This window comes from Aedes albopictus, chromosome 2 (assembly GCF_035046485.1).
Source record: "Aedes albopictus strain Foshan chromosome 2, AalbF5, whole genome shotgun sequence".
Taxonomy (NCBI): domain Eukaryota; kingdom Metazoa; phylum Arthropoda; class Insecta; order Diptera; family Culicidae; genus Aedes; species Aedes albopictus.
The window spans coordinates 340624983-340648520 of NC_085137.1; the positions used below are offsets into that span (position 1 = coordinate 340624983).

The 23538-nt window shown below is 38.6% G+C and overlaps 1 protein-coding gene across 1 annotated transcript; it reads left to right on the plus strand.

The window, feature by feature from the left end:
- The first annotated feature begins 4230 nt into the window (after positions 1-4230).
- On the plus strand, positions 4231-19676 carry LOC115267513 (uncharacterized). The gene is made up of 4 exons (XM_029874603.2): positions 4231-5336; positions 5398-5608; positions 18815-18982; positions 19065-19676. Exons 1-4 carry the CDS (start codon positions 4819-4821, stop codon positions 19290-19292), a joined length of 1125 nt encoding a protein of 374 aa, XP_029730463.2. The 5' UTR covers positions 4231-4818; the 3' UTR covers positions 19293-19676.
- The last annotated feature ends 3862 nt before the right edge of the window (positions 19677-23538 follow it).

Sequence of the window (23538 nt, forward strand, 5' to 3'; positions counted from 1 at the left end):
ATTGCCTAATCACAGTGGAAGACTACGTATTTTCGATAGTGCATAATTTTATTCAAGCTTAACGAATTTGCTACGTTCTAATAAGGTGATATGATGAAGCCACATATCTCAATTTTTCAAAAGCACAAATCTAAAGAACTAAATGTAGGTTTGCGCTGAAAGGCCGATCATTTGGGTACCCGTTGTTTGGGACAGATTCCTTCAGAAATTGCCCAATATATATATTTAGAAATTTCTTTGGGTTTTCTTTTAGAAAATTTTACAAAAAATCTTCCGAAAGTTTTTCACAGATTCCTTAAAAAATTCAACTAGAAATTTCCGAATCGTTTAAAAAGTTTACCAAGGTGTATTCGAAAAAAAAAGTTTGCTACAAAATTTCTTCAAAAGTTTCTCCTCAAGTTCCCCTGGTCCTCGAAGGATTTTATGAGAAGTTCCTCCAAAAATTTCATAAAAATCATTCTAAGATTTGTTCAGTAACTTTTCGAGGAACTATTTTCAAACCTTCCGATAACTGCTTTAGTTTCGTAGGAAATTTCTACAGAAGTTCCAAAAAGTGTTTTTTTTTTATGAAATCTTGTACATATGTATTGCTTTAGGATTTTCTCCACGAATTTCTTTTCAAATTTGTTCAGGTTTCTTTAAGAAATTCACACAGACATTAATTTTGGGCTTTGTGACGGAGCAAGCGGTTAGAGATGGCATTTTTTTTTAATAATGTGTATTTTAACTTATGCTAATTCTTGGTGGCAGTTGTTTAGGTGTCTCTGTTATATGTGTTGTCCGTTATCTAGTGTGTAAGTAATGCTCAGTCTGCGTGGTCCCTGGTTGAAGACAGAGTAATTGTCTTTTGATTCCTCGGGATACTTATTCAGCAAGAATTCCGTTAGAAAATTCTTCAATAATTCCTTCAGAAATCTTTCCGCGGTTTTTTTTTTTAAATCTTACAAGTGCTGAAGCTCTCTTTGAAAGTTTCTCCTTTAATTTCTACTTCACTGATTATTTGAGTAAATCTTGCATCGATCGCTCAAAACATCCTCTATAAATTTCTTTAACAAATTTCCAGATTCCATGAAAAATTCCTTTGAAGATTCTCCAGAATTTTTCCGCTGGTAGTTTTGGAAAGTCGTCCATGGATTCCTAAATAAAATCATAAATTCAGAATGCTTCAACAATGTTTCTAATTTTTCGTTCAGAAATTCTGAAAGGGGTCCCTAAAGACTTTTCAAGGACAACTTTAGAAACCTTCAAAAAAATGGATTTCTTTGCAAATTCCTTCAGGAATTCTTCCACGGAGTCCTTCAAAAATTACTAAAGGATTTCGTCAATAAAATCTTCCAAGATTCAGAAATTACTCTAGTGATTTCTTCCAATATTATTCTAGAGAATCTTTGAGAAATGTCATCCGGGATTGTTCTAAAGATGTACATTTAAAATAAACTTTCTTCTTTAGAAATCGCTCTAAGAATTCAAGAAGAAAAATCCTCCAGGGTCTTCCATTAGAAATTTTTCAAATTTTATCTTCAGAGATTATTCCCAAGTTTTTTTTTCAATGCTACTCTTTCAGCTTCTTAAGAAATTCTTACAAAGATTCCCTTAGGAATTCCTACAAAAATACCTTTAGTAATGTTTCCATGGATTTCCCCAGGACTTCCTCCAGATAATCTTTCAGGAATTTCATTAAGGAGCTATTCATGTTAAGGTTCATGAAAATAAGGAAAAGTAAGATTTTTTGTTAAGTTCACTTTTTACGTCATGCATAAAACAATAGGATTTAATGTGAAAAATCAAAAAACTTGTATTTCTCTAAAGAAGCTTACCGTGACTATGATTACAGTCCACCGGCTCAACTAATAGCGCAAACCCAAAACACAAAAAATACTAGAGGACCTTGTGATGTCCTTGAAAGATCGGAATTACAAAAAAGTATTATTTTACAAATGGGAACGATTTTTCCAAAAAAAAGTCACTATTTCAGCCAAAAACATGTTATATTCATTTCATCATAACACTAATATATAGTGTAAGTCAGCCATCTTAAGGATTTTGCTAGGGGTTTTCGACTGGAACTGGTTTGCTATGGAAATTGTGGCTTCCTCAGTCTAGGGAATCCAAACGATTTAATTTGCATTGCCCGACGTTTCGGCCTGCTTTATTTGGCCTTTTTCAAGGGTACTAAAAGAACAATTTTTAAATAGTTAGATACTAGTATAAAACAGATTAACATATAAAGAAACCTACGCTGTCTATCGTTTTTTGTTTTTATCATTAATGCCACAGTTTGTTTGGAACTTCTTGTATCCTATGCTATATTTTTTTTAACGAAAAATAATCATCGTTTAAGGACACGACACACAAATAGCAAACCCTAAAAAAATGGTTGATGCGGTTGAGAATTGATTCTGCATTCGTAGTCACCGCATCGACGTTTGTGGGAAACACGATTTCGAGATAATCGCGTTTTAAGTTTCAAATATACACTCATAAGGGAGCGATGCGCAAAACGCTATATATTTGTTTCTACTGCTTGGATCTCTATGAAAACTTGACAGAGCATTTTTAAGAACCCACACTTGAAGATAAAAGAACCTTACCTCAACATATATAACCACTTAAAAAGTTTCTCCAAGAATTCATTCATACATAGCTCAAAAGGTCCTCTATGAATTTCTTCGAATGCTCCTCATTTGATTTCTCGCAGAGATTAGTACAGGAATTCGACTTGAGATTCTACAGAAATTCTACCAGTTTTTCAATAAGGAAATCCTTTAGATTTAGTTATACTCTATTCAATATTCCACAACAATGATTTCATCTGAAATTTCGGTAATAGTTCAGGGACTTCTTTAGTATTCCGATAATAACTTCAAAAATTTCAGCAGTGATATCTTAAAAAATGATACATGGATTTCTTCGAAAATATAAAATGTCCTCCAGAATTTTTTCAGTTATTTCTGCATACATTCTTTCAGAAGTTGCACAGGCGGTTCCTTCAGAGATTTTTCATAAAATTCGGCAAAACATTTCCGCGAGGATTTTCTTTATGCATTTTTAGTACAATTAAAAAAAAAGTGCAATTTTACTAAAGCATTATCAGATCAGGAAAAACTTCGCAAAAATTGTTCTAAGGTGGTAATACTTAATTTTAACCCAGAAATACTCCCCCCCCCTTGTCATATTTCATCGGCAAGCCTCGTTGGATAAACGTACGACTCGTGCTGAAAAAATCATCATTTTGCAACTTGTTGCATAAATAACTATTTTGTAATTGCGTTGCCTTTTCCCCTACTTTTCACTCGCGGGTACAATTACAAAACGGCCTACTTTTCTTCACTAAAACAAAAGTGCCGAAAAGTACTACTTTTCGGCACTCTTAAGAGTGCTGAAAAGTAGCACTTTTCGGCACCTTTGCCAGAACCCACTTTTCGATAACTAACGCGGCTACAGTAGACACAGCTGCTGCTTCTACGTTCTCTGAGCAGCTCGAATTCGAATTAGGACCTTTCAGGATCTGATTAAGACTGCAGCAGATCAGGCGTAGAAACAGCAGCTGAAACTACTTTTCCTCTTGCCCATGCTGCGGTATGACGACGACCGGAGCTTGCAAATTTCTGACACCTGCCCTATCATAGCCTACCTGATCGAACAAAAGCAGCACGCTGACGCGCATGAATGGTGGCACGTGGTTGCTCTTGATAGATGTTCGTATAGCAAGATTGGGTATTTTTGGCAATTACAAAAAACGTTGTATGCAACTCGTTGCAAAACTCGATTTTTTCAGCACTCGTCGTATTTATCCAACTCAGCAAGCCTCGTTGGATAAACGTACGACTCGTGCTGAAAAAATCATCATTTTGCAACTTGTTGCATATATAACTATTATGCAATTCAGTATCATAATTTCCATTTTATAGGACTCATTTTGGTATCATAATAACCATTTTTTCCAAACTGATTCATTATGCAACTGAAATGAGTTGCATAATGAAAACTAGTTGCATAATGTTCATAATGCAACTCATTTGGGTTGCATTATGAACATTATGCAACTCAAATGAGTTGTATAATGAAAAAAATCATTGCATAAAATTGTGTATGGAACTCGTTGCAAAATTCGATTTTTCAGCTGAAAAAATCAACTTTTTGCAACTCGTTACATAAATAACTATTAATCTTGCCGATTTTGTTCCATAATGGCTTACATTTTCATATTATTTCTACCAAAGAATTGCGTTATGGTTTATAATGCAACTCATTTCGGTTTGATTATGAATCATAATGTAATTGTTTGATTCACAACCAGCTAGCCTCGTTGGATAAATGGACAACTCGTGATGTAAAAACCATCGTTTTGCAACTCGTTGCATAAACAAAATCTACAGAATATGATGTAACCATTCCATCTTAAACATTCTGTAGATTGGATGCTCAATTTACTGTTATCCTGTTATCGAGATTCTGTGGGAAAATTCGTAAAATAGAGACATTATCAATCATGGTGTCATAAAGTGTAGAACTGATTCTCTGTTTCATTGAAACATGTCCAAATTATGCAGTAACCCATTTCAACAGACACTAGTTCTTTAACCCGAGAACACGAAATTCCTGACACCAAACAGTTCGCAGGCATGGAAACGGCGTCGTTCGCACTTCACCGGCCAGGCCCAGACAATCGAACTTGCAAACATTGAACAACGCAGCACCAGCACCGCATCGTTTGACGAGGGTGAAAATTCGGCCCCGTTTCATTCTACGGCCAACCATTGAACTCTGAAGTTGAAGGTAACTGTTTGTGTAGTGGCGTTGAGTATTTTCTCCCAAATGAAAAACATGGATGCGGTTCTGCTGGAACGTGAGCGGGTCCTGTTCCGGATGAATGAGGAAATCAACGCCAAATCGCGTGGATTTTTCGAACTCAACGAAAATGCCAGTTGGATGAGCACCAAGAGACGAATGAAGAACAACATCAGGAAGCTGAGCAATCCGCAGTCGATCCTGTCGGATTCGTCGACGACTGGTTCCAGTGATGGGGGCAATAACAAGGAAAACGATTGCGACCAGACAAGTCCTTCGGATGCGGAAACTGAATTCAATGATAGCGCGACACAATGCACAGAAGAAAAGTCGTTGGACAGCGAAAAAGATTGCGGTTCGTCAGTAGATTTTCCGAAGGATGAGCTACAGCTCGTGAAGCCAAGTGAGAAAAAGATAAATAATAAAGCCGTTGCCAAGCAGGGTTTGGCGGTTTCGGCCGGTGCGAAGAATGTGAACAAGAATATGGCCGATGTAGTACCGAAAGTGCTGGAAAAAAAGAACATCAGTTCGGAAGGGTTGATTAAGTATGGTTTTCTGGAAGGGGTAGGGTACGTTGGTTGAAAACTCAATTTTGTTTCTTCGTAGGTTTCTAAAGTCAAAGGTTGCAATCGTACAAACTGAGCTGGAATCCGTGCAGAAACAGAACGAAGCGAACGTTAAAGATTTAAATTTGGCGCTTGATCGGTTGAAACAGTTGGAAAACTTTAAAGAGCAACTGTTGACGAAAAACGCTGCCCTGGAGCGCACGGTTAAGAAATTCGAAGAGCGCAATTTAGAGTTGGACAAGCAAGTGAAGGTAAGGAAAATCGCTAAAAGCGTGAGTGTTCATTGTTCAAGTATGACAATAGGCTCCTAAAGCCCTATCGGGATTCTTGTTTTAAACCACCATATATGGTTCAAGAGTACATATTTACTCAATTTTTGACGTTTTTATTAACCGTAGTTGAAAATATATAATTTTTTTTTTTTTTAGCCTTTTGTCTCGTCCCTAGCAGTGTTGGTAAAAACTCAAATTCTCAAATCTCATGGTTGAGTTGTTTCACGCGCGATTCTTGACTCGCCAAACTTAACGCCGAAACAATCATGCATGAGTTGACTCATGATTTCACTCATTGCTTTATTTCTTGATGTTCTTGATATTTACATCAAAGTTTTTATGATTGTATGATAGAATAGAAGTAAATCTAGCGTACAACAACATTAAATGCCGTTTAAATTGATTTGAATTCGTTTTACAAGCAAACGAGATTTCGACGCTTGACTCGTGAGAGCGAGATTTTGCATGAAATTCTCGCGCGTGAGAAAACGATTCAGAATCGCGTGCGAGTTTGCTCGCGCAGGAGCGGTTCATGAGTGCGCTTTGAGTGTGAGTTTACCAACACTGGTCCCTAGCTTATAACACATACTTTGAGTGATTTTTTTTCACCGTGTATGTCAGATAGGAACATTTTTGAAATCCCAGTGCGAAAAATGTCGAGCTCAGTCACACAAGGTTGACCTCAAATGTCAAAGTAGAACTATTTACCATTTTACTTATTTCAAATTTTCTCATTATTTCTTTGTTTTTCAAGTTCGAGTAAAGTACAATTCCGATTAGAATACCATGCTTGATCGTATTATTCAATATAAGCGAGATTTCGTCTTTAATTTTAGGACCCTATTGTAGTGTATAGGTAGTATGGGGAAATTGAAATTTGGTACGTTCTTTTATGGGAAAACGTGCTGTTTCGCATTTTCTCAGCTTATATCCAATGGCTTATCTACCTTCTGGATGCTGGGTTTACCGTAAACGGTTCTGTAACACTAGCCCGAATGACAATAGCCCAAAAGTCACTTATCCGAATGTCAGTAGCCCGATTGTCACAAGCTTGAATGCAAGATAAGCCCGAATACTATAAAACGCATTTTGGGGGAAACTGATCAATAATTACATCAGAGATTTTTCCCTCTTTCTGATATCGGCTATTCTGTCAAAATGTATTGCCGCAAATCTTATTAGCATATTGATAGGTGCCATAATTAATTTACATTTTCGGTAGCGGTTTCTCCTTGTTTGAACAAACGCTGTTCTTTCGTATTTTATAGTTACCAATAAAGTTGTAAGCGAGCTTATAAGATTCGGGCTTGAGGTATTCGGGTTAGTGATATTCGGTCTAACGGTCATTCACGCTACGTTCGGGCTTGTGTTATGGTCCACCTGTTACTGCCGACATCGCTCAAACGTCAACACCGCTCAAACGTCAAATTTCGTGTGGGAGTAAGCAGGCCAGCACAAATTCGTGCAGTGGACCATAGTCTATTTTACGAAACGACAACAGTGTTGATATTGATATTAGCACTCACGGGCTTGGGCGCAACCTCCTGTCAAATGTTCATTCATGAAATGAGCGATCAGCTGATCCGAAACGTCTCGTAAAATGGCTCATAGAATCGCCGTAAGCTGCAGCGAGCTCGTGGTACACGGAGCCGCCAAACTACCCAAATTTGAGTTCTTTGGACGCAACCCCATTAGTTTGACCCAATAACTCAAATTTGAGTAAATCGATTAAACCCACACTAGGTAGTTTGCCTTTAACTCCAGCAAAAAACATACTCAAGAGTAGGTAAATTCAACACAAACGTGAGTTTTTTCAACCCAATTTTGACAAAAACGGCTTTTACCCAAAATTGGCTTATTGGGCCAAAGTACCCCCGGTGGGTCGATGCAGCTCGCTTTGTTTTTGACAACATCGGTGGGGGAGAAAGAGAAAACAACCTAATTTTGGGTTGAAAGTTTAATCGATATACAGTCGAGACTCTTATAAGATCACTGGTCGGGGGGCGCAATAGGAATCCGCTTAATAGGAGACTAAGAGCTTATGGAATTTCGGCATTTTGGGGGTGTGGCCTATTATCTCGGGTGTGTTAAGAATTAACGCAATACTTTCTTCGGCAAAGTTTTAGGGCTTGATAAGATCTACCATTTAGAACTTTGGTTCATACGATTAGTTGGCAATTTGGCCGCTGGAGGGACCATCAACAATTTGATGCTAAATTGCACTACGGGAACCATATCAGGTTGTCAAGCAAACGTTACGATATGCGACAGGTCAAGTCCCTGATAATTTGGAAGGATAGTGTCTTCGGGAAAGTTGTTGGGTACGCCAATAACTTACTGACGATGAGTTGCGAAGTTCGAAATTCCTCCACTGGGCGGCGCTAGTGAGCAAGTAAAATTTCAAAACCTCATATCTCAGAATCCCGATAACTTAGGAAAATGGTGTCTTCGGCAAAGTTGATCAGTATGACATGAACTTACATAAAAATAAACACTTGTTTCGCAATTCTGCCACTAGGCGGCGCTAATGAACATGCAAATTTTAGAAATCTCATAGCTCAGAATCCTGATAACTTAGAAAGTTGGTGTCTTCGGCAAAATTGATCAGAATGACATAAACTTACATAAAAATAAACACTTGTTTCAAAATTCTGCCACTAGGAGGCGCTAGAAATCTCATAGCTCAGAATTCTGATAACTTAGGAAGTTGGTGTTTTCGGCAAAGTTGATCAGTATGACATAAACTTACATAAAAATAAACATTTGTTTCGCAATTCTGCCACTAGGCGGCGTTTACCGGGTTTTTTCGTCTTTTTTCGACTTTTTTGGCAATTTTTCGGCTTTGCATGTTCACTAACGCCGCCTAGTGCCAGAATTGCGAAACAGTTGTTTATTTTTATGTAAGTTTATGTCATTGTGATCAACTTTGCCAAAGACACCATCTTTCTAAGTTATCGGGGGAAGCGACACTAGTTTTGCTGAGCCGAAAAACCGCCAAAAAAAATCGAAAAACGACGAAATAACGCGGTAAACTCCGCCTAGTGGCAGAATTGCGAAACAAATGTTTATTTTTATGTAAGTTTATGTCATACTGACCAACTTTGCCGAAAACACCAACTTCCTAAATTATCAGGATTCTGAGCTATGAGATTTTTAAAATTTGAAAGTTCACTAGCGCCTCCTAGTGGCAGAATTTTGAACCAAGTGTTTATTTTTATGTAAGTTCTTGTCATTCTGATCAACTTTTCCAAAGACATCAACTTTCTAAGGTATCGGGGGGAGCGACACTAGTTTTGCCAAGCCGAAAAACAGCCAAAAATATCGAAAAAAGACGAAAAAACCCGGTAAACGCCGCCTAGTGGCAGAATTGAGAAACAAGTGTTTATTTTTATGTAAGTTTATGTTATATTGATCAACATTGCCGAAGACACCAACTTTCTAAGTTATCAGGATTCTGAGCTCTGAGATTTCTAAAATTTGTATGTTTACTAGCGCCGCCTAGTGGCAGAATTGCGAAACAAATGTTTATTTTTATGTAAGTTTATGTCATACTGACCAACTTTGCCGAAAACACCAACTTCCTAAATTATCAGGATTCTGAGCTATGAGATTTCTAAAATTTGAAAGTTCACTAGCGCCTCCTAGTGGCAGAATTTTGAACCAAGTGTTTATTTTTATGTAAGTTCTTGTCATTATGATCAACTTTTCCGAAGACATCAACTTTCTAAGTTATCGGGGGGAGCGACACTAGTTTTGCCAAGCCGAAAAACAGCCAAAAATATCGAGAAAAGACGAAAAAACCCGGTAAACGCCGCCTAGTGGCAGAATTGCGAAACAAGTGTTTATTTTTATGTAAGTTTATGTTATACTGATCAACTTTGCCGAAGACACCAACTTTCTAAGTTATCAGGATTCTGAGCTATGAGATTTCTAAAATTTGCATGTTCACTAGCACCGCCTAGTGGCAGAATTGCGAAACAAGTGTTTATTTTTATGTAAGTTCATGTCACACTGATCAACTTTGCCGAAGACACCATCTTCCTAAGTTATCGGGATTCTGAGATATGAGGTTTTGAAATTTTACTTGCTCACTAGCGCCGCCCAGTGGAGGAATTTCGAACTTCGCAACTCATCGTCAGTAAGTTATTGGCGTACCCAACAACTTTCCCGAAGACACTATCCTTCCAAATTATCAGGGTCTTGAGCTGTCGCATATCGTAACGTTTGCTTAACAACCTGATATGGTTCCCGTAGTGCAATTTAGCATCAAATTGTTGCTGGTCCCTCTAGCGGCCAAATCGCCAACTAATCATATGAACCAAAGTTCTAAATGGTAGATATTATCAAGCCCCAAAACTTTGCCGAAGAAAGTATTGCGTTAACTCTTAACACACCCGAGATAATAGACCACACCCCCAAAATGCCGAAATCCCATAAGCTCTTAGTCTCCTATAACGCTCACCCCTGTCTAGTAGGAGTTCGTTTAATAGGAGTCCGTTTAATAGGAATTCGTTTAGTAAGAGACTCGACTGTACTTAGTTTTGAGTAAAATAAACCCAAAAAATAGGTATTTTTAGTTCTCCGTGTACATTCTTCTCCACCATACACCATTCTTCTGCACATCGCCGAAGATCGTGCTTAGCACGCGTCGCTCGAAAATTCCGAGTGCTTGCAGGTTCTATTCGAGCATAGTCCATATCCCTTCCGTGATGAACCAGCACAATAATTGTGCTGTTGAGCAGTAACAGGTTTGCATTTTTTTTCACCTGTTTAGACTTTGTTTTAAGTGATGTAAACTGTTTCAATAATTCAGTCATTACTTGTACTTGTATGTGTGTAAATAAACTTTTGTTTACGTTGCCTGTGAGATTTACCACAACAAGGTAAACAAAAAGTGGACAAAACCCGTAAAACATGGAAAAGATTTATGTATCGCATATTTTTTATTGCCGATTTATAAAGGCTGTCACAGCTAGAAATCGAAAGATAAAGAGTTGTTCTTTCAAATGAGGAAAAATAATTGTTGGTTTGTTGGGAATTCTAAGAGTTCTGGAGATCCAAAGTTGAGCCATTTGTATGAAGATTTCACTTTTTTGCGCTTCGTCACGAAAGAGATATCTCGTGTCCGTAGAGGACCACCACCGGTCTTATTAGCGTTTTGTGCATGGTATATTGGGTGCGTGGGTGAAGCTTTTTTGAGCTGAGCTTCTTCTGAAGCCCGTAGTAGACACGATTTCCACTAATGATGCACCTTCGAATTTCACGGCTGACATTGTTGTCAGCCGTCAGTAAGGATCCAAAGTAAACATATTCCTCCACCACCCCAAAGATATCATAGTCTATTGTGACATTACTCCTATACGGACCCGGTTGTGTTAAGCTCTGCCTGCCAGCATATAGGGTAAGAAATCAAACTTTGAACTAGTCAAACTGTAATCTTAATGTGAACCATTTTGAAATTAATTAAAACGACTTACTTTTTAAATAAATAATGTCCCGAAAAAGATGTTAAACAGCTTTCCGTAATATAACCTGATAACATGGACTTTAAAAACATTGAAAAACGCGTTTTTGTCATGGAAAACAGGCAATTGAAAAATCACTGTGATTTCACCCATTTCCCCCAAGAGAAAGCACATTTTCGGTGCACTCGTACAGCTCATGCATTATATCACACGCAATATGTTAACACGTCAAATGAAAGCTTATTTATCGTAGAATCGACCAACCAAATAATATCCCGCTTTATTTGTCATAAAATTATCAAATTTAAGTGATTCTTACTTGGAGAATGTTATCTTAAGTTGAACCATTTGTAATCTAAATTTGAACTAGTAAACGGTGGTGAGCTTCTAGTGTTGGCCTGTAGATTGCGCTAGTGGTTGCTTTGTTTACTCTTGGGAGATGAAAAAATCCAAATTTAGTTTCCAAATTCCTAAAGAATTCCGAACATTCTGAGTTGAAATTCCACTGCCTAATGAAAAATAGGTATGAGAATTAGCAGATTCATGTGATTTTTCATTGTTTAGCATGGAATTGGCTGTTTTGTGAGTTGCTCGAGCTGCTGCCGCCAGTAGTTCAAATTAAGATTAAAATTGGTTCAAATTATGATAACCATGGTTCAAATTAAGATTAAAATCATTGTTGATGAAAAATCAAATATTTCAATGAAATTCGGTGCAAATACAAACTTTTTACCATTTAACAGAAAGCTTATACCCGTGGCTTTCATGTGCATATGATTTTGCCGTAGTAAATTATTCTCATGTGGGAGAAAAAATCACTTAAAATTTGCACTGCTTCAGAAAGCCGCAATTTGGTTCAAATTTTGATTACCTACCCTACCTTGTTTTTGACACATTCACCAATAGTCCGACCTTTGCTGCTTTGCGTTTCAAACGGGTGTACAGAGCTGTCAGCGTTGTCGCTTCGAAGTCGATGAATAGGCGATGCGTTGGGACCTGGTATTCACGGCATTTTTGGAGGATTTGCCGTACGGTGAACATCTGGTCCGTTGGCGACCGGCCGTTGATGAAACCGGCTTGACAACTTCCCACGAACTCATTCGTTTTAAGTGACGTGTTCTCAGCATTCAACATGGTGATCGCTTTGAAGTTCTCACATTCCAATTGATCTTGTAAATGGGGCACACCTTCCACTCCTACGGTAGCTGTTCGGTTTCCCAGATCCTGACTACAAACCGATGCAGACAGGTGGCCAACTTTTCAGGGCCCATCTTGATGAGTTCAGCTGCGATACAATCCTTCCCAACTGATTTGTGGGTTTTGAGCTGGCGAATGGCACCTTTAACTTCCCTCAGCGTGGGAGTTGGTTTATTTCCGTCCTCTGCTGCATTAGCGTAGTCGTTCCCTTCATTGTCGACTACTCCGGTACCTACGATCTCGAAGCCATTCAGATGCTCATCGAAGTGCTGCTTTCACCATTCACCCCCCTCCGTCGAGAGGCCCCATCCTTATCCATGCATATTTTGGCACGCGGAATGAAGCCATCGTTGGATGCGTTGAGCTTTTGATAAACCTCTGGTAAAACTCTTTTGCCCTCGAAAGAGGGGGGTCTGCTGTTTCCGCTCCTGTTTAAATGTTCCACGTTCTGTCTGGTTCCTTGCTGCAGCATTACCGCCCGCGCAGCGTTCTTCTCCTTCAAAACCACTCTGCACTCTTTGTCGAATTATTCGTTCCGTCGATTCCGTTCCACGTACTCGATGGTGCTCTCGGCTGCGTCGTTTATTGCTGCTTTTAACTGTTCTCCACCAGTCCTCTGAAGGGGCCACATCGAGCCCGCTCTCGTCTGGCAACGCTTTCTCGAGAATCTGCGCGTATGCTGAGGCGATATCCCGTTGCTTAATCCGCTATAAGTGTAGGGGAGACTGGGGAGACTTGATCCCTTTTTCTTAATTTGCCTGTAACTTTAAGAAAAAAACACAAAACTAGATCCATTTTTCATACAGAATGGTAGTTCAACATCTATTGCAAGTTTATACACAACAGAAGGATCTTAAATTATTGTTAAAGTTTTCAAAACTGTGTTTTTATGGAGGCATGTTTTATGATGTATTTTTCAAAAATGGGTCAAAATTGATCCCCTTTTGAGCACATGGTTAATTTAAAGGGAAAATAACTCCAGAATCTTCCTATTCATTTTCTTTTCAAGTTTTCTTGCATTTTTGACGCATACGGTGTATTTGAAATTATAAGATTTCCTTAAATTGTTAAGGATATACCGTATCTTGAAAATGGGGAGACTTGATCCCCCTTTCCATGGTTTGTACTAAAATAATAATTATCTGACAGATTTTATCATTGAATATACTAGAATTCCGAGTAAATAGAGGCTTCCAAATAGAATTTTATTTTTCACATGTATAATGTGTGTGTAATCCTCGAGGGATCAAGTCTCCCCATGTCACTGTTGTATACACTAAGCTACATTAATTGAAATATTAATATAACAGCCTTATTTGGATAAATACGTTTGATAGTACTTCATTTGTACTGTGTGCTGTGAATTTTTGACACGATTTGGTTCAATTTTCACAAAGTTATTGAGATTTTTCGGAATCGCCTAAAAGATTTCTGAAAGACTGAAAACAAACCATCAGCCATTAAAAATAATGCAATACACAATTAAAATCAATTGTAGCCAAAACATTGTCGTCTGTCCAGATGTCGTTTTGGAAAAAATATGCTAGAAGAAAACTGTTTTTGATTCCGAGAAAATATGGGGGGAACAAGTCTCCCCAGGGATCAAGTCTCCTCAGTCTCCCCTACAGTGGCAGTCGCCGTACATTGTTGATGATGGAAAGTTCTGAGCGCGGTTGACCCATCACCAGGCATGCCACGATAGATCCTGACCAGTAGTAAGGTGATACAGCTGTCAAACTCGGTACATCGCCGCTCTAACCATCATCGTTTTTGGTACGGCGCGTTTTGGTACACATTTTCTGGTCGGTTTACCCTAACTTGCTCCTGATTTTCGGGTGTGTGACTCGTGTGTTGCTAGTGCTTATTTTGGAAATTACACATTTCAACCAAATTTGTTGTTTCTGATGATTGTTTCCCATTGTTTACCACTTTGCACGATATTATATGTAGCAGCGAAGCAGTGTCGATGTTTCAAGAGCATTTTGCCACAAAAAAAACATTGGACACCATGTTGAATCTAATGCTAGGATGCTGATTCTGGCCCTTCCTCATCCCCCTGATCCTGACATAGGTAATGTCAGAGAAAGGCCGTCCGTCAATCAGAACGTATTCGATTTCCGATTCCACTTTCTGTGGTGACCTCCAGGTTCAACCGACTCTCCAGGTCTCGATATTAAACGGGCCATCGACATAGAGAGAGAGAGAGATCGAATTAAAGAACCAATTTTAAATGCACACTCAATTGAAAAACCTCCGTTACTTCACGCAACCTGAGATTGGCAGATTATAATACAATTGGGTATGAAACATATACAAATATTGTATTAGGGCCTTGCAAATACAAAAATTGGTAGGTGGCAGTATACCAAAAATTGTATTGGCTTCCTAGAACCTGGAAAAGGAAAATTTCGCATGTGTGCGTGTGCTCTGTCGCACTGGTTTCTCATTATTTGTTCTATTTTTAGACTGATCATGGCAGCAGCGGCGGCATCAAATCAGGCCAAACATGTCTAAAGGTCCTATCTGCAGAAGAGAGGCTCTCTTTGGTTTCCCTCTCTTTCGTTATTATTTCAGCTGTTTAATTGTATTATGATTGTCTCCTTGCATTGAACGATAGTAAAAACGATCGTCTTTTGATTTGTACTACACTCAGCGAAAAAAACTAGCGAAATTCATCGAAATACCTTATGAAAATTTGCTATAACTAATTCTTATGGATGGCATAAGAATGCCTTATGAAAAATGATCGTGCTTGCTATGACAAAATTCATAAGATAGACTCATGAAAATAACAAAAAAATCTTAAAATGATGCAGACTGGATTCGATCCATGAACGTCGGGATCACCGAGCCCGTGTTTTATCCACACGGCTACCGACGCTTGAGAAAACCATGTTGCTAAACATGAATAAAAGCCAAGCTGTGAGACGATTTTACGTCATAGAGTGACCTTATGAAATTCATCCGAATCATTATGAATTATTTAAAGGCCATTTCATAAGTTGGGCCTTATGGAAATCTTAAGGTTATATGGCTGAGTGTCCAAAAATAGTTGAAAAGTATACCATTACATTGCAATAATTGAAAGAGAAAGTGAACAAAGAGAGCCTCTCAAATGCAGATAGGACCTATTGAAATGTTTGGCCTGAAATACCAATACATGTTTAAAAGGAAATAGGGTATGTATGCCATCAGTAATCTCATGCTCCCATTTTCATCCTATTCGAAAACAAGCGATTACGGCACCGATTGACTCCGTTCTTTTTGTTTTCATGGGTGCTCACTTCTAACAAAAAATACAAAAATATGAAACAAAACAAACAGCGCTTCAATCCTTTGTTTTTCGTGGGATGAAAATGGGAGCCACATGCTTAATAAGGGAACCAATACCCTACGGGCGGTGGCGGGAATCGAACCGAGACACTATCATGGTGATACACAGTATCCTGCGCTCTAGCCAGCACGGCTATAACTGCACATGAACAGATAAGAGGCTGAAAGCCATCATCATCAACACAAACGTGGCTTGGTGATGGAAGTGATACAGCCGCCACACTGCACAATGGGTCCAGAGCCGTATTTGCAAAGACAAAACTGTTTAAACTTCAGCTTTAAGTTTTTAGACACTTATTGTGTTTTAGAAAGTTTATTTTCAATTGTTGACCCTATTCCCTATTATTGTTATGTTAGGGTGGTTCATCTGGTTAAACTGATTCAAAAATCTGCTTTCTAATAATTTTATTTGCGATGTCATGATGGATGGTGATGGATCGTTTAATTAGAAATTCCACCAATAAACGGCAAATTCTAAATTTCATATACCGTATTACCCCGCTAATACGACACCGACTGTTGTCGAATAACCGGGGTAAACTTTTAATTCGACAAACTGGTCACCCTACACCACGTTGCTCATTGAAATTTGGCAACTCTATTTTTGTTTTTGTTTTGATTTCCGGATTTGTTATGAAACATGATTTCAACAGATATTGCGGTGGTGCGAATGAAAAGCTCGTTCTTATTACGATTGTTGCCATCCTCAGTCGATTCCGGTTGATCTTCAGGCGGTTTGAGCGTCAAATAGCACCAAAACTGAACTTCTGGAATTAGCGTCTGCAAGAGGAGCTGCTGCGGGTGCGAGTATAAGCGCAATATTAAACTGTTTTGCATTTACAGTGTACATCGCTGTGACATTCCAACACTTTTTTATTCGACATGTGTCGACTAAGCGGGGTACGAATTAAAAAAGTGTCGAATTACAACGTGTCGAACCAGCGGGGTAAGACGGTATCGTTGCACTCGACTAAAATATGACCAAAGGCTAAAAAGTTGCAATTTATTGAAAACTTTTCGAAAAGTTCTAATGATTCGAATGTTTTATCCAAGGGCTGAAAGTCTCTTGAATAAAGACAAATCAATCAAATCAATCGAATGTTTTATTTTTGTGAATTTGCTATAACTTTGTAAAACATTCTGATATTGTAATTAATCAGCAGATTTTTGGATAAGCCACACTCGATTGACCGTAATCATTTCACAATAATGAAAAAAAAAATGACAGAACTTTGCAGAAACATTTTTGTCTTCGTAAATACGACTCTAGACCCATTGTGCACTGAAAAGCCCGCATCCAGCAGGTTGCTGTTTGCAAGTGGAAAATTCCATGTAGACAATAGGACGCGAAGCTCAGCAGCGAAGCGAAAGTTATTTTTAGACGCAACCCGGTTCAACTTCTCGGGTTTGAATGAAGGCGTTTGTGTGTAGTGGTATGGAAGCTATGGAACCGTGTAGCGCATCTTAATACAACGAATGGATTATGATTTATCACATTTTCTGTACGTTTTTAATACATAAATTGGTAGAAAAGGCATATCTCAATTTTTGGTAGCTTTTCTTGTTTTGCGTGTAGGAAACACCGACAACAAATGATATCACTCCGCCTTTTCAGAATGTTTTCCACCTAGGAAACGAGGTCTAGTGTCCTGTGAAAATGAACATATCGATATCTGGAGAGAAAATGTAGAACAAAAACGAACGAGAACGCATCGAGATAGGGATATATCGAGATAAGGAGATATCGACATTGAGAGAGGAAAAATGTATGCAAGCTGAAGGGATCGATCAAACCATGGAGATGGGGAGAGATATCTACATGTAAAACATCGAAACATGGAGAGCCGACTGTACAACAATAAGGGAGGTTATGTCGGAAAAAAAGGTGCTACGTATGGCCATATTTTTGGAGGCGACGAAACCAATGAGGCGTAGGTCGTTTTCGTTCGTCATCTGGTGCGTTTTATCTGAGCGTTTAGGTCTCATATGATATTCTTGACATCGTCGCTTGGGCAGCGGTCGTACTCGCGTTCGAGATGCGCGTAAAATGCGTCTTTATCATCATCAGTACTTCCGAAGTGAGGGCTGTGCACGTTTATTACGCTGAAGTTGAAGAATCGGCTCTTGATCCTCAACTTGTACTTTCTTTCGTCAATCGGCCACTAACCGATCAGGTGCCTCTGCACGGTAACCCATCACGATAAAAGCTGTTCCCAGCTCACGAGTGTTGCCGCAATTCTGGTAGATGTTATATGATTACTTCTAAATGTCCACACCATGGATCCTGTCCAACACACCTCCTGCAGCGCTACGATGCCGAACACACGGTCCTTCAGTAGATCGTGCGAGAATGCGGGTGCTCCCAATGAAGTTGAAAGCTTGGCAGTTCCACGTTCCCTTACGATCGCTGGAGTCGCTGCCGTAGGTCTTCGTTCGTATTATTCGGTTGCTGTTTTTCCGTTACAATGAGTTTTTATGGCTGGCTCGTAGGGCCGGATACCAACTCCCTACATTCCGGAGGACCATAATGCACAGTCGAGCTTAAAGTCCTTTCCTGGCACTTGGACGTCGATGAGCCGCCCCTAACATGGGGATCAGACGCTGCTATGAGGCGCTTGCTTCTCCTGGAGAACTCAGGTTTGTATTAGCAAATACCCCCCTTCCCTGTCAGCGTACGACAGTCTACGACTAAAGCTTCCGTCGATGTTGTTTACCCGACGTTCCCTAAGGTTGCTTACAACCCATCCAGTGCCACGTGGAGGTGGTGATAGGAGTTTCTGGGCTAATGGATCACAATGAGATGAGATCCCAGCCTTTACCGTACCTGGACCGTATAGTTGTCAACATTTGTTTCTACTCCATCGAAGCTGTCCATAATGTTAGGCAATGAAACTCACGAACGGATGAACCAATCAACATGATTTCCAAGAATCGGGAATGGAAATCGGAGTTAAAAAAAAGATTTTTTGTCGTAGATGAGTTGTGTGAGTCCTTAAAGTTTTGAAGGCAATCTCTACGACCGATTTTTGCTGACGAAATAGTGGTACTTTTGGAAATATAATCTAAATCATAAAAAATGGGATATTGATGATTTACATACATTTATTATCAGTAATGAAGACGTTAATGATATTGACAAAAAGATTCCAATTCACGAATGAAGTAAGTAGTTATCCTTTTTATTACACAGGAAAAAGAAGTCCATATAACTAATGCCGCCAAAGAGTTGTCCACTGCTCGTACCGAGATACGCTGTCTAACCCAGAACAATCAAAATTTGGAGAAAAGACTGTTCAAAGCACAGGAAGACATCGACAGCTATAAGATCAAGTTGAACATTGCTAATGATGCCGAAAAGGTATGGTAAAACATTTATCCGAAAACAAATTGAAATTGATAAAACTTACGTCATTTGAATTGTCTATATCGTCTTCTTGCAGGAGACACGCGACGGAGCACGCCAAGAGCGGCTGACCTACGAGAAGCAAATAAAACAACTGAGGAAACAAAGAAGTGAAGTCCTGGCGGACTACAAAAAACTCCTGATGGTGGTCGACCAGATGAAGAAGCAAAATTTCCAAACGGACCAGGAACGTCTCATCAGTGACTTCGAGAGGGACTACTTTAGACATTTGGATGATGTTTCCTCATGTTCGCTACCACAATGAAATGAAGTTGACATTTTTGTAGCCAAGTCTTATAGGATTTTATGTGTTTTTGCGTGTTCTGAGTGGTAGAGTAAAAAGACTCGAACTGATCAACGATGGTGTCACATTTTCTGGAAATGGTATACCGATGATTTTCATTCAAGGAAATGTAATACCACTTGATCAATTAGTAACTTAGTGTGTGATAATATTATGCATAACAGCTCTGGAGTAGATTTTGAATTGAATTTTAATGACTATAAATAGCTACGCCTATGTAACACGTGCGTGAGCATATTCTTATCCAGTAAGAGTTCGATTAAATGCTAGAAGCCAAAAGATTGCTTAGAATATTTTTGATAACAATGTTTCTATGAAATCAAAATTAAATTTAAAAAAAATGTATTGACAACATCTCTTAATTGCAGACTGTCCGAAAATCCTTTCAGTCAGCACTCAAGCAGAAACTCCATCACACGGTGTACCAACCGGCCATCCAATCCAGACAAATAACCCGTCACCAAGAATGTGCGCACCTTCGATTTCCTGTTAAAGGCAACTGGCGGTTGGCAGTGTTGATGTCACGCTAATGTCGTCGGCTGACTTCACAACGTTCCGTTTGGACCTTCTAGCTCATCAATGCAGCAATGTGTCGTACCGTCCGTCGTCGTCCCCATAGTACGTATCTGCCTTTGCGGCTTTGTGCATATTGCTGCTCGTACGTAGGCCGACAATCGTTCTACGTATTTATTCTCGCTGTTTTTTATGTTTGTTTTTCTATGCTTCGTCCGTCCACGGTTTACGACGATGGTCGGATTGCCGCCACCGCCTTCGCCGCCGACGCAGATTGTGCTGCTCTGGTGTTCATGAACATCTAATGTTGATATCATCGTCATCATCATCAGCATCATCGTATCGCGGCCTCAACCGTTGTGTTGGTGAATGCATATTTCTGTTTATTTCAATATTGCATTCAGAAAATATGTGTGTGGGTGAGGCGTTTTGGTCGTTTGGTGTGCAATGATGAGCGCCATATTGGATCAACCTTATCTTTCATAGTGTGCTTTTCGATTGAATTATATTTCAACAAGTGTATGTTTTGGTATACAGGTGATCACAGCTGCCTGTAGCCGCGAATCGTATCAGAACCGAGTAACTGATAAAACTACTCTCTTATAAGTTTCCCAAATATAATTATGCACCAATTGAACTCATATGCCTTCAGTCAAATCTGTAAACTAGCCTTGAGTTTAGGTAACTAAAAGCTAAGAACAAAACAGCAGCACCTTACTAGTAGCAACGGTAACTACATGATCACTAAATGTAAAGACGCATAGAACATAACATAGCATGCCAACAACTCTAGACCAATAGGGGAGACTGGGGAGACTTGATCCCTTTTTCTTAATTTGCCTGTAACTCCAAGAAAAACGCACCCGAACGAGTCCTGCGTCAGCGTGATTTTTTAATGGTGGAATCCAGTAATACGCTTTATGCCGAGAACGGTCCCATTAATGCCATTACGTCGGCTTTCAACGAAGTATACGAGTTCTTCGATTTCAACATGTCGACAGCATCATTCATAAGAAAACTCCAACAACGTAAGCCCAACAATCATCCATGATGGCAGGAAACAGTAGATCAGGCGAGTGTTATCCCATTATCCTAATCGGGAAGGAATTAAACTACCCGTTCCTTTTTTTCAGCGGCACGATAAAGCGATGCTTGGACAACCAGTGATGCCATCACCAGTTTGTTTTGTTTTAAAATAGTGACTATGTTTATAATGTATTTAACTTGTAATTTGTAAGTCCTGATGTTAGTTTTGTTAGAAATTGTAACTGTTGTGTTCGAAAAAATGTGGGGTTTTTACGCCTTCTGGAGACTGAAATTTAATGTTGTTGTTCAACTCCACAGGGCTTTTCCCCACCACCTTCATTAAGCCAAAAGGCAGATGAAGTGAAAAGAAATAAAGAAATAAAGAGGCATGTCTAATGATGTATTTTTCAAAAATAGGTCACAATTGGTCCCCTTTTGAGCACATGGTTAATTTAAAGGGAAAATAACTCCAGAAGCGTTCTATTCATTTTCATTTCAAGTTTTTTCTTGTATTTTTGATAAATATGGTGAATTTGAAATTAGAAGATTTCCTTAAATTGTTAAGGTTATAGTGTATTTTGAAAATAAGGAGACTTAATCTCTCTTTTTATGGTGTGTAATAAAATAATAATTATCTGACACGTTTTATCATTGAATATACTAGAATTCCGAGTAAATAGAGGCTTCCAAATAGAATTTTATTTTTCACATGTATAATGTGTGTAATCCTCGAGGGATCAAGTCTCTCCATATCACTGTTGTATACACCAAGCTGCATTAATTAAAAGATTTATATAACACACTTATTAGAATAAATACGTTTGATAATATTTTATTTACACTATGTGCTGTAAAATTTTAACACGTTTTGGGTCAATTTTTACAAAGTTATTGAGATTTTTCGGAATCGTCTAAAAGATTTCTGAAGAACTGAAAACAAATCATCAGCCTTTAAAAAATAATGCAATGCACAATCAAAATCAACTGTAACCAAAACATAGTCATTACATACAGGAACTGACTGGGTTTTACGGAAACTTGGTGTTTTTTTCGGCTTTCAGTCACAGAAAAAGCGTTGATTCCAATGATTTGAAACAATCAACGTTTTTTCTGTGACTGAAAGCCGAAAAAACACCAAGTTTCCGAAACATTGTCGTCTGCCAAGATGTAGTTTTGGAAAAAAAATATGCTAGAAGAAAAGTGTTTTCGATTCCGAGAAAATATGGGGGGAACAAGTCTCCCCAGGGATCAAGTCTCCTTCAGTCTCCCCTATGTGAAAAGTGCGGAACAAACTTCTCTGTAATTAAATATCGTCGAAGGGACATTCTTGCAGGAATTCCGTCTATGACTGTAGCAAGGATTCTTCTGAAAGAATTCTCCCCATGTACTTCCTTAGTATTTTCTCAAAAATAATCTCAAGAGACTACACCATAAATCCCTTGAGAACTCTTCCAGGATTTATCAAAATGGTTCCTGAATGTTCATAGAAAGTGGATTCTCGCATGATTTCTTAGAATGATTTCGGCAAGAGTTCATAGAAAGATTCCCTCATGTATTTCTTCAAACACTTCTGAAGCAATTCTTCCAGGAGTTTCCTTAACGATTGCTTCAAAAGATACAATCCCAGGTGAAATTTTTCCACAGAGATTCGGAGATTCTTTTAGAGATTTCTTCAGAAATTCTCCAGAAAATCAGTTTTTTGTTTATCTGGAAACTACCTAAATATTTTTTCAGCAATACCTGCAAAAATTACTGCAGAATCTATTGCTTGGCATTAAAAAAAAAAGTCTCCTATGAATGACTGCAGTGGGTTCTGCATCCGAGCAAAGGCGGATAACAAAATGATAACAAGTTCTGTCACCTGACTATCATTCGTTTGATAATTGAGTTATAATTTAGGTTGAATTAAGAGCCAATATTACAAAAATGATAATTCAAATTTCCTTTCGAATACCAAAATGATAAGAAGTTAAGTTATCATTGAGTTCAAGTTGATAACTTATTGTGTTATACAATATTTTGTTCAACATTACATCATGAAAAACTACAGCTGATTGATAACTGGTTTTTTGTTATCAATCAGTTATCATTCACAGCTATTTTATCGACCAAAATTGTAAAAATTGGCTCACCCCACATTGTTAGCAATTGAAAAAAGTTTCTTATAATTTACAACCCATGTTTTTAACTACACAGCAAAAACATTCTTGTGATATCACATCACTCGCGTCGTAAAAATGATGTACAAATTACAGCAAATTAGCCGCCGTATCTTGAAAGTGAGTCTAGCAATCGCTAGAACCGGAACGATAGATGATTCATATATAAGTAAAATATTGGCATGGATTCGTACACTGAGCCGCTGATTGTGAGGCATATCCCTTGCCTCTCGGCTATTTCACCGAGTTAAAAGAAGGAAGGTGATAAATATAATACTGCTTCTAAGTATTCGCTGGAATGGGTTTGTTGACACTTTCCGGTGCCAAGCAGGGTGTACATGGTGAGTGTAAGATAATTGTTGGGAAACGATGTATCCGACTGATATAACGTTCGAAAATGGATACATCGCCAGAAATTACGCGCCTGGATATTACAAAATTATTTGCTGTGTACTGCGCCCAGCGGGTCTCGAGCTCTAATCGTGTGATTGCCGGTCGCAGCTGATCAA

Excerpts from the sequence above, each read along its gene's own strand:
- LOC115267513 (XM_029874603.2), top strand. The coding sequence starts at position 4,819 with ATGAAAAACATGGATGCGGTTCTGCTGGAACGTGAGCGGGTCCTGTTC. Across the intron at positions 5,609-18,814 it reads AGTTGGACAAGCAAGTGAAG|GAAAAAGAAGTCCATATAAC; the intron begins GTAAGGAAAATC and ends TTTATTACACAG. Across the intron at positions 18,983-19,064 it reads TTGCTAATGATGCCGAAAAG|GAGACACGCGACGGAGCACG; the intron begins GTATGGTAAAAC and ends GTCTTCTTGCAG.